Below are 12,443 nucleotides of genomic sequence, written 5' to 3'. Positions count from 1 at the left end.
GCGTGTTTTTTAGTCAGACTGGTATATTAAAGTGTCATATTACTAATTTGTTTCTATGCCTTTTTGCATCTCCTTTGGTTTCTGACTTAGATGGTAGCTTAATTATTTCATATATAGCTCTTCATAACAGTTATATCTTCATTGTGAAATGTGGCCATTTTGACCTAAATCCTGCCTAATTAGAAATCATTTTTACATAAACTTGCAGTCATTTTAGTTGTTTAAAACTGTTAATACAGTATGAAAACAATGAAACAAATCTGATTCATCCTATGTCTTATTCTCATTTCCTAAAATCAAAAAAGCCTTTCTGTTTTTATTTACACTCAATAGTTGCAAAAGATCTACCTGTAGATTCATTGGAAGGAGAAGATTTTGAGAAGGAATTCTCATTTCTGAACAACCTCCTAAGTTCTGGTTCTTCAAGTACTAGTGAATTTACCCAGGAATGCCAGACTGCCTTTGGGAGCCCCAGTGCCAGTCTCACGTCCCAGGAGCCTTCCATGGGGTCTGAGCCCCTCGCTCATTCTTCTCGATTCCTTCCTTCACAACTCTTTGACCTTGGCTTTCATGCGGCTGGAGCATTCAACAGTAAGTGTCTATGAAACATTTGGACATATGTGTTTTACTTTATCTTTGTGAAGCAAAATGGTGTGCTTATTGATGCTAGAATCAACAAGGAGATGTTAACGTCAGCACTACTAGATAAAATCTGCAATCCACCAATCAACTGGAAAAATATTAGTCACCTCAGGAATCTGTCAACAAGACTGAAACAAGGGCTGCTTCCCTGCCACCTTCACTAGACCCCAAGTTTTCTTCACTGATTTTTCCAGGCGTCTGGTTTAAAACACTTGACCAGCTAATTACTCCTCCCTAGGGCAGTCAATACTGTTTCTTCCATCAAGCAAAACTTGCTGAGTTTGGAGTTGACAAGAGGAAAAGGAACAGCTCTGGAGGCTGGTTCCCTTTCTGGGCAAGGCAGCAGGAAAAAGAGTCCACCATCCTGTGTCCAACCCTGCGCCTTGGGGGTCACTTTGCTTCCCACATCCATATTGGTTACCAAATCCTGTCAGTTCTGTTTCTGAAACCTGTCTCAAATTTCCCACTCCTCTCTGCCTCAACACCAGAGCCATTTAGAGTCTCATTTGGTTTCCTAGGTTACTGCAAGAGTTACTAACAGGTCTCCAACCCCCAATTCATCCTCTACACTTCTGTGGAGTTCTCTCTCCAAGCAGCAGATTCTGATGTCGGCACCCAGCTTACATTTTTAAAATGAAACACCATGGTTTCTAGGGATAAAACCTGCCTACGTCGCATTTCCACCCATATCTCCTATCTCCTATTGAAGTGAAGGAAGAATACTTGCCATTTTCTATAATCACACTGAGTGCTCTACAGCCCTCTGGATGCATCTATCTGTGCTTGTGTTGCTTCTTCTGCTTCTGATGTTCAGTAATGGAGCTTGGACGTGGGCCTAAGTATTAGATTCCAATCCAGTGTTTTCTCCATGATTGTCAGTCCTTGAAGTCTTCCTCAGTACTGCCAAATGGAAATGGTTTCTCCCCCCTCCCATGGTGTTTATCTATTTTCATGGTTCTAATCCTACTTTATTTTGCTTTATATCCCAGTCTCTCACATCCTAGATTTTAACCCCTGGATGGGGGGGCTCCTCACGGCATTTGACAGTGTCTTAATGCATTGTACTTTGTATTAAATACTGAGGTACGTGCTTTATCTACAGGCATCCCAAGGGCATGATATGTAGAGTGAGTCATCTTTATACTTTATATGACAGCAGCATGCAGTTGGCTCAATTAATAAACTAAATGTTAGTTAAAGAATCACTCAGTAAGAATTGATTGAATAGAATAATATATAATATAAATAGAATATTTATATTACTTATATTCTATTTATAAAAATAAATAGAATAATATAAATAAGAATAGACAATATTATTTGATAACGAGGTACTCTATCTGAGATAATTCAGGTGTTTTTGCTACAGTAAAATCTTTAAAAATATTTATTCTTGTATGGCATATCAATGGCCCAGTAGCTATAAAGATTTACAAACAGATTTCATTCTCCACTATCAACTCCTCCCTCCTCCTCCATAACTTGCCACGTCTCTAGCAGCACTGAACTTTTAGTTTCTGGCAATGTAATTCTCAACAGTATTTTTTCACTATTCAAAATATGTGCTCTGAGCCCTACCTGTAGGCAGACAGGATATTCCCATTTAATAGCTGAATAGTTGAAACCCACAGTATTTGAGTAACTTGCTAAAGGTCGTCAGACAATTTAAATAGTTAAGACAGGACCAAAATCTGCCCCTGCCTCTTTGTGCAGAACTCTACTTTACCAGTCTTTCCTTTATATCTACTTCTCTCTCCCCTGTGGTGCAGACCAGGAAAGGGAGCTTCCCTGGGAGTTAAAAGATCTGTGTTTGAGGAACCCTATCTACAGTGGGCCTCAGATGATCTTTTCTATACAAGGAAGGGATTAGGCAGGATAATCTAAATTCCTTTCTAGTGCTGTGCCTTAATCATAAATCATAGCATAAATGGTTTTTCATGTTGTACCAAACATTTCTCCACATTCCCATAGAGTATTCATAATGACACATTATAATTACAAAGTACTGTCATTTTATACAACATAATCTACCTGATTCCTTCCTTATTGTTTCTACTTGTTCATTATTACAGATAATGCTGCAAAAAAAAATCATGCATGCATTTTTCCTTCAGCTAAATTATTTCCATAAGAAAAATTGCTAGGAATGGGATCAATGAGTCCAAGGGTATGAGCATATTTATAGGTTTCAGCATTCCAATTATCAGGCCTATTCCTTCCCTTCTTGACTCTTAAGAACTTATACCTTTTGCATTTCAATTATTTTTTAAACACTCCACATATTTATTTAAAAACCACTTTGAAAAATGTAAGGAAGTTGGATCCAACTCTATCTGAAACTAAGATGATGAAAATATATGACTATAGGTAAGTTTTCAGTATTTTATACCTCTTACACTATAGAATCTTACCCAGGTACAGAGACTAGAGGACTTAGATATTTTTACCTTTTCTTGTTTTTCTGATGCTACTTCCTATTTGATTAACAATGGACAATTTTTACTTCTTTTATCCCAGGCTGGGTCTCCCAAGAGGAATCAGAGCTTCGTCTTTCACACACTGATAACCAGCCAGTGCCTTCACAGAGTCCAAAGAAATTAACAAGATGTAAGTTATTTATTTATATATGCTTTATCATTGCTTTAAGAATCAGTTGAATTCAGATAAATTTAGAAAAAGATCACTTTATATTGTTCTCACCTCATTGTCCTGAAAAAGTTGAATAATGAGTTATTATTATAATGATAGCTATACTGCCTATCCCTCACTGTGAAAAGCACTGAATAGAAATTGTGAGCTTGGGGCCAAGTGCGGTGTCTCATGCCTGTAATCCTGGACTTTGGGAGGGTGAGGCAGGCGGACTGCCCGAGGTTAGGAGTTGGAGACCAGCCTGGGCAACATGGTAAAACCCCAACTCTACTAAAATACAGCAACAAAAAAATTAGCCAAGCGTGGTGGCGGACGCCTGTAGTCCCAGCTAGTCAGGAGGCTGAAGCAGGAGAATTGCTCTAACCCGGGAGGTGGAGGTTGCAGTGAGCCAAGATCGTGCCACTGCACTCACTCCAGCCTGGGTGACATAGCAAGACTGTCTCCAAAAGAAAAAAAAGAAAGAAATTGTGAGCTTGGCAAAGCATACTACATTTTGTACTGTAATATTTTACAGTTTGTGTTAAAGTTTGTTGGTAATGGATATGAAATTAGGGATACAAGATGCTTTCTGATTACAGGATGCCTATTGACAAAGAATCCATTCAAGCACTTAAGTTGGTTACCATATTAATCTTTTTTTTTTTTTTTTTTTTTTTGAGACGGAGTCTGACTCTGTCACTCAGGCTGGAATGAAGTGGTGCAATCTCGGCTCACTGCAACCCCGCCTCCTGGGTTCAAGCCATTCTCCTGCCTCAGCCTCTCAAGTAGCTGGTATTATAGGCACGTGTCACCGCGCCTGGCTAATTTTTTGTATTTTTAGTAGAGACAGGGTGTCACCATGTTACCCAGGATGGTTTCGATCTCCTGACCTCATGATCCGCCCGCCTCGGCCTCCCAAAGTACTGGGATTACAGGCATGAGCCACCAGGCCCGGCCCATATTAACCATTTTTAAGTGTACAGTTCAGTAATTTTTTTTTATATACTTTAAGTTCTAGGGTACATGTGCATAACGTGCAGGTTTGTTACATATGTATACATATGCCATGTTGGTGTGCTGCACCCATTAACTCGTCATTTACATTAGGTACATCTCCTAATGCTATCCCTCTCCTCACCCCCTCCCCACAGTAGGACCCGGTGTGTGATGATCCCCTTCCTGTGTCCAAGTGATCTCATTGTTCAATTCCCACCTCTGAGTGAGAACATGCGGTATTTGGTTTTCTGTTCTTCTGATAGTTTGCTGAGAATGATGGTTTCCAGCTGCATCCATGTCCCTACAAAGGACACGAACTCACTCCTGTTTTATGGCTGCATAGTATTCCATGGTGTGTATGTGCCAAATTTTCTTAATCCAGTCTGTCACTGATGGACATTTGGGTTGATTCCAAGTCTTTGCTATCGTGAATAGTGCCGCAATAAACATACGTGTGCATGTGTCTTTATAGCAGCATGATTTATAATCCTTTGGGTATATCCCCAGTAATGGGATGGCTGGGTCAAATGGTATTTCTAGTTCTAGATCCTTGAGGAATCGCCACACTGTTTTCCACAATGGTTGAACTAGTTTACGGTCCCACCAACAGTGTAAAAGTGTTCCTATTTCTCCACATCCTCTCCAGCACCTGCTGTTTCCTGATTTTTTAATGATTGCCATTCTAACTGGTGTGAGATGGTATCTCATTGTGGTTTTGATTTGCATTTCTCTGATGGCCAGTGATGATGACATTTTTTCATGTGTCTGTTGGCTGTATGAATATCTTCTTTTGAGAAGTGTCTGTTCATATCCTTTGCCCACTTTTTGATGGGGTTGTTTTTTTCTTGTAAATTTGATTGAGTTCTTTATAGGTTCTGGATATTAGCCCTTTGTCAGATGAGTAGATTGCAAAAATTTTCTCCCATTCTGTAGGTTGCCTATTCACTCTGATGATAGTTTCTTTTGCTGTGCAGAAGCTCTTTAGTTTAATTAGATCCCATTTGTCAATTTTGGCTTTTGTTGCCGTTGCTTTTGGTGTTTTAGACATGAAGTCCTTGCCCATGCCTATGTCCTGAATGGTATTACCTAGGTTTTCTTCTAGGGTTTTTATGGATTTAGGTCTAACACTTGAGTCTCTAATCCATCTTGAATTAATTTTCGTATAAGGAGTAAGGAAAGGATCCAGTTTCAGCTTTCTACTTATGGCTAACCAATGTTCCCAGCACCATTTATTAAATAGGGAATCCTTTCCCCATTTCTTGTTTTTGTCAGATTTGTCAAAGATCAGATGGCTGTAGATGTGTGGTATATTATTTCTGAGGGCTCTGTTCTGTTCCATTGGTCTATATCTGTTTTGGTACCAGTACCATGCTGTTTTGGTTACTGTAGCCTTGTAGTGTAGTTTGAAGTCAGGTAGCGTGATGCCTCCAGCTTTGTTCTTTTGGCTTAAGATTGTATTGCAATGCAGGGTCTCTTTTGGTTCCATATGAACTTTAAAGCAGTTTTTTCCAACTCTGTGAAGAAAGTCATTGGTAGCTTAATGGGGATGGCACTGAATCTATAAATTACCGTGGGCAGTATGGCCATTTTCACAATATTGATTCTTCCTATCCATGAGCATGATATGTTCTTCCATTTGTTTGTGTCCTCTTTTATTTCACTGAACAGTGGTTTGCAGTTCTCCTTGAAGAGGTCCTTTACATCCCTTGTAAGTTGGATTCCTAGGTATTTTATTCTCTTTGAAGCTATTGTGAATGGGAGTTCATTTATGATTTGGCTCTCTGTTTGTTACTAGTGTATAAGAATGCTTGTGATTTTTGCCCCTTGATTTTGTATCCTGAGACTTTGCTGAAGTTGCTTATCAGCTTAAGGAGATTTTGGGCTGAGACAATGGGGTTTTCTAAATATACAATCATGTCATCTGCAAACAGGGACAATTTGACTTCTTCTTTTCCTAACTGAATACCCTTTATTTCTTTCTCTTGCCTGATTGCCCTAGCCACAACTTCCAACACTATGTTGAATAGGAGTGGTGAGAGAGGGCATCCCTGTCTTGTGCCAGTTTTCAAAGGGAATGCTTCCAGTTTTTGCCCGTTCAGTATGATATTGGCTGTGGGTTTGTCATGAATTGCTCTTATCGTTTTGACATACATTCCATCGATACCGAATTTATTGAGAGTTTTTAGCATGAAGGGCTGCTGAATTTTGTCAAAGGCCTTTTCTACATGTATTGAGATAATCATGTGGTTTTTGTCTTTGGTTCTGTTTATATGCTGGATTATGTTTATTGATTTGCATATGTTGAACCAGCCTTGCATCCCAGGGATGAAGCCCACTTGATCATGGTGGATAAGCTTTTTGATGTGCTGCTGGATTTGGTTTGCCAGTATTTTATTGAGGATTTTTGCATCAGTGTTCATCAGGGATATTGGTCTAAAATTCTCTTTTTTTGTTGTATCTGTCAGGCTTTGGTATCAAGATGATGTTGGCCTCATAAAATGAGTTAGGGAGGATTCCCTCTTTTTCCAATTGACTGGAATAGTTTCAGAAGGAATGGTACCAGCTCCTCCTTGTACCTCTGGGAGAATTCGGCTGTGAATCTGTCTGGTCCTGGACTTTTTTTGGTTGGTAGGCTCTTAATTATTGCCTCAATTTTGGAGCCTGCTATTGGTCTATTCAGGGATTCAACTTCTTCCTGGTTTAGTCTTGGGAGAGTATAAGTGTCCAGGAAATTATCTGTTTCTTCTAGGTTTTCTAGTTTATTTGCATAGAGGTGTTTATAGTATTCTCTGATGGTAGTCTGTATTTCTGTGGGGTTGGTGGTGATATCCCCATTTATCATTTTTTATTGCCTCTACTTGATTCTTCTCTCTTTTCTTCTTTATTAGTCTTGCTACCAGTCTATCAATTTTGTTGATCTTTTCAAAAACCCAGCTCCTGGATTCATTGATTTTTTTGGAGGGATTTTTGTGTTTCTATCTCCTTCAGTTCTGCTCTTAGTTATTTCTTGCCTTCTGCTATCTTTTGAATGTGTTTGCTCTTGCCTCTCTAGTTCTTTTAATTGTGATATTAGAGTGTCAATTTTAGGTCTTTCCTGCTTTCTCTTGTGGGCATTTAGTGCTATAAATTTCCCTCTACACACTGCTTTAAATGTGTCCCAGAGATTCTGGTCTTTGTTGTGTCTTTGTTCTCATTGGTTTCAAAGAACATCTTTATTTCTGCCTTCATTTCGTTATGTACCCAGTAGACATTCAGGAGCAGGTTGTTCAGTTTCCATGTAGTTGAGCGGTTTTGATTTGAGTTTCTTAGTCCTGAGTTCTAGTTTGATTGCACTGGTGTCTGAGAGACAGTTTGTTATAATCTCTGTTCTTTTACATTTGCTGAGGAGTGCTTTACTTCCAACTATGTGGTCAATTTTGGAATAAGTGTGATGTGGTGCTGAGAAGAATGTATATTCCGTTGATTTGGGGTGGAGAGTTCTGTAGATGTCTATTAGGTCTGCTTGGTGCAGAGTTGAGTTCAATTCCTGGATATGCTTGTTAACTTTCTGTCTCGTTGATCTGTCTAATGTTGACAGTGGAGTGTTGAAGTCTCCCATTAGTATTGTATGGGAGTCTAAGTCTCTTTGTAAATCTCTAAGGACTTGCTTTATGAATCTGGGTGCTCCTGTATTGGGTGCATATATATTTAAGATAGCTGTTCCTGATTAATTGATCCCTTTACCATTATGTAGTGGCCTTCTTTGTCTCTTTTGATCTTTGATGGTTTAAAGTCTGTTTTATCAGAGACTAATATTGCAACCCCTGCTTTTTTTTTTTTTTTCCATTTGCTTGGTAGATCTTCCTCTATCCCTTTATTTTGAGCCCATGTTTGTCTCTGCATGTGAGATGGGTCTCCTGAATACAGCAAACTGATGGGTCTTGACTCTTTATCCAATTTGCCAGTCTGTCTTTTAATTGGACCATTTAGTCCATTTACATTTAAGGTTAATATTGTTATGTGTGAACTTGATCCTGTCATTATGATATTAGCTGGTTATTTTGCTCATTAATTGATGCAGTTTCTTCTTAGCATCGATGGACTTTACATTTTGACATGTTTTTGCAGTGGTTGGTACCTGTTGTTCCTTTCCATGTTTAGTGCTTCCTTCAGGATCTCTTGTAGGGCAGGCCTGGTGGTGCCAAAATCTCTCAGCATTTGCTTGTCTGCAAAGGATTTTATTTCTCCTTCACTGATGAAACTTAGTTTGGCTGGATATGAAATTCTGGGTTGAAAATTCTTTTCTTTAAGAATGTTGGAATATTGGCCCCCACTCTCTTCTGGCTTGGAGCGTTTCTGCCAAGAGATCTGCTGTTAGTCTGATGGGCTTCCCTTTGTGGGTAACCCGACCTTTCTCTCTGGCTGCCCTTAACATTTTTTCCTTCATTTCAACTTTGGTGAATCTGACAATTACGTGTCTTGGATTTGCTCTTCTCGAGGAGTCTCTTTGTCGCGTTCTCAATATTTCCTGAATTTGAATGTTGGCCTGCCTTACTACGTTGGGGAAGTCCTCCTAGATGATATCCTGCAGAGTGTTTTCCAAGTTGGTTCCATTTTCCCTGTCACTTTCAGGCACTTCAATCAGATGTAGATTTGGTCTTTTCACATAATCCCATATTTTTTGGAGGCTTTGTTGATTTCTTTTTATTCTTTCTTCTCTACACTTCTCTTCTTGCTTCATTTCATTTGATCTTCAATTGCTGATACTCTTTCTTGATCGAGTCAATTACTGAAGCTTGTGCATTTGTCACATAGTTCTCGTGTTATGGTTTTCATCTCTATCAGTTCTTTTAAGGACTTCTCTGCATTGATTATTCTAGTTATCCATCCATTCTTTTTTCAAGGTTTTTAGTTTCTTTGCACTGGTTACGTAGTTCCTCCTTTAGCTCTGAGAAGTTTGATCGACTGAAGCCTTCTTCTCTCAACTCGTCAAAATCATTCTCCATCCAGCTTTGTTCCATTGCTGGCGATGAGCTGCGTTCCTTTGGAGGGGGAGATGTGCTCTGATTTTTTGAATTTCCAGCTTTTCTGCACTGCTTTTTCCCCATCTTTGTGGTTTTATCTGCCTTTGGTCTTTGATGGTGGTGACATACTGATGGGGCATTGGTGTGGGTGTCCTTTCTGTTTGTTAGTTTTCCTTCTAACAGTCAGGACCCTCAGTTGTAGGTCTGCTGGAGTTTGCTTAAGGTCCACTCCAGACCCTGTTTGCCTGGGTATCAGCAGCAGAGGCTGCAGAAGATAGAATATTGCTGAACAGCAAGTGTTGCTATCTGATTCTTGCTCTGGAAGCTTCGTCTCAGGGGTGTACCCAGCCGTGTGAGGTGTGAGGTGTGAGGTGTTGGTCTGCACCTAGTCGGGGATGTCTCCCAGTTAGGCTACTCAGGGGTCAGGGACCCACCTGAGGAGGCAGTCTGTCTGTTCTCAGATCTCAACCTCCGTGCTGGGAGATCCACTGCTCTCTTCAAAGCTGGCCGATGGGCCTTTACCTCTGCCGAGGTTTCTGCTGCTTTTTTTTTAGCTATGCCCTGTCCCCAGAGGAGGAGTCTACAGAGGCAGGCCGGCCTCCTGGAGCTGTGGTGGGCTCCACCCAATTCGAGCTTCCCAGTTGCTTTGTTTACCTACTTAAGCCTCAGCAATGGTGGGCGCCCCTCCCCCAGCCTCACTGCTGCCTTGCAGTTAGATCTCAGACTGCTGTGCTAGCAATGAGGGAGGCTCCGTGGATGTGGGACCCTCTGGGCCAGGTGTGGGATATAATCTCCTGGTGTGCTGTTTGCTAAGACCCTTGGTAAAATGCAGTATTAGGGTGGGAGTTACCCGATTTTCCAGGTGTTGTGTGTCTCAATTTCCTTTGGCTAGGAAAAGCGATTCCCTTCCCCCTTGCGCTTCCCAGGTGAGGCGATGCCTCGCCCTGCTTCAGCTCTCACTGGTCAGGCTTCACCCGCAGACCAGCGCCAACTGTCCGACACGCCCCAGTGAGATGAACCCAGTACCTCAGTTGAAAATGCAGAAATCACCCGTCTTCTGTGTCACTCACGCTAGGAGCTGGAGGCTGGAGCTGTTCCTAATCGGCCATTTTCCAGTTCAGTAATATTAAGCATGTTCACACTGCTGTGAAACAGATCTTCAGAACTTTTTCACCTTGTAAATCTGAAACTTTATACCCCTTAACCCCTTGTCCTAAGTCCCTGGTAACCACCATTCTGCTTTCTCTGAGTCTGTTTACTTTAGATACCTCATACAACTGAAATAATGCAGTATTTGGCTTTTTTGTGATTGGCTTATTTCATTTTGTATAATGTCCTCAACATTCATCCTGTAGCAAGTGACTGGATTTCCTTCCTTTTTAAGGTGGAATAATACTCCATTTGGTAGATATAACACAACTGGTTATCTGTTCATCCATGTATCACATTTTTTAAACAGCCTACTGAGGTATAATTCATTCCCTTCACTAGTCTTCAATACTCTGCTGTAAACAAGAGACCTCTCTTATCCTCAGCTCATTTATTTATTATCATTATAGATTCATATGTTTTCTTTTGTTGTCGTTTTTTTTGGAGACAGAGTTGCCCAGGCTGGAGTGCAATGGTGCGATGCTGGCTCACTGCAACCTCCGCCTCCCAGGTTCAAGTGAGTCTCTTGCCTCAGCCTCCTGAGTAGCTGGGACTACAGGCATGCACCACCACACCTGGCTAATTTTTGTATTTTTAGTAGAGATGGGGTTTCACCGTGTTGGCCAGGCTGGTCTTGAACTCTTGACCTCAAGTGATCCACCCATCTGGCCTCCCATAGTGCTGGGGTTACAGGTGTGAGTCACTGGACCTGGCCTGATTCATATGTTTTCAGTGGTTTATAATCACCACTGAACTTACTGATTTTGGTGCTCACACTGTTCCTGTGTTGGCCAGTGGAAGCCCTTTCAGGCTGACTTCTGAATCCTTGTGATAGCAGTATCTTTAAATTTTGAAATAATTTCTGACTTATAGAAAGACTACAGAAGTTAATACAAAATACTACTATACATTCTTAGGTTTCCAAAATGTTACCATGTTTGCTTTACACCCATATTCTCTCTTCCCCACCCCCCCATCATATACATATAAATTTCCTCTGAACTGCAGTAGTTTAAGTAGCAGACATGATGCCCCTCTGCCACTAAATATTCATTGCCTATTTCCTAAAAACAAGGACATTCTTTTACATAATTACAGCACAAGTCAAAATCAGGAAATTAACATTGCCATAGGACCATTATCTACCGTAGACCTTATTCAGAGTTTGTCAATTATCCCACTAATGTCTCAATTTCATTTTAGTTTTTCATAGTCTAGGATCCAATCCAGGATCACACATTGCATTTAGTAAAGTCTCTTTAGTCTCTTAATCTGGAACAGTTCCTCAATCTTTTGAGTCTCATGACCTTGACATTTTTGCAGTGTGTAGGTCATTTATTTTGAATATTCCTTGCATTTGGGTTTAGCTAATGTTTTTTCATAATTAGACCCAGGTTATGCATTTTGGCAGGGCTACCAGTGCAGGAATGGTGTTGTGCCTTAGTAAATCCTATCAGGGGGTGCATGATGTCTGTTTTGTTTCACTCCTGGTGATGTTAACCCTGATCACTTGGTTATGGTGGTGTCTGCCACATTTCTCCATTACAAAATGACTACTGTATCTTTCCCTTTGTAATCAGTAAGTATCTTGTGGGAGGTGTTTTGAAATACTGTAAATGGTTTGTTTTTACTGAAGTTTTGCCCACTAATTTAGCATTCACTGGTAATTCTTCCATGAAATATTTAGTACTGTAGTTGTTGCCAAATGGTGATTTTCTATTTCCTCATTCCCTCTGTATTTACGAGTTAGCGTTCTACTGAATGGGAAAGCTTTCCCTTTTTCCCTACTTATTTACTTATTCATTGATATCAGTGTGGACCCCTGCAATCTATTTTATTCTTCCCAGTACTCTGAGGTCAGCCAGTAGGGAAAACCCTGAATTCCAAGCAAATCACAGATTTCACACTGGCAGGTTCAGAATACAGCCATCCCTCAGAGATTCAGAGAACTTATACTTTTCTTTTTAAAAACCAGCTAAAACAAGTTGTGCTTAATCATTTAAAACAGACACTATAAAGTAAATA

At 40.3% G+C, this 12,443-nt stretch overlaps 1 protein-coding gene across 1 annotated transcript in view; it reads left to right on the top strand.

Moving 5' to 3' along the window:
• ICA1L (islet cell autoantigen 1 like) overlaps positions 1-12,443 on the top strand; it is a 95,450-nt gene that overhangs the window by 79,135 nt on the left and 3,872 nt on the right. Inside the window, exons 11-12 of the mRNA XM_026454594.2 lie at positions 334-591; positions 3,160-3,249. Of these exons, the coding sequence (XP_026310379.1) occupies positions 334-591; positions 3,160-3,249 (348 nt within the window). The remainder of the gene's footprint in view (positions 1-333; positions 592-3,159; positions 3,250-12,443) is intronic.

Source organism: Piliocolobus tephrosceles, chromosome 11 (assembly GCF_002776525.5).
Source record: "Piliocolobus tephrosceles isolate RC106 chromosome 11, ASM277652v3, whole genome shotgun sequence".
NCBI classification, from domain to species: domain Eukaryota; kingdom Metazoa; phylum Chordata; class Mammalia; order Primates; family Cercopithecidae; genus Piliocolobus; species Piliocolobus tephrosceles.
Note: the sequence above shows the minus strand (reverse complement) of the source record. Positions and strands in the feature narration are given on the sequence as shown.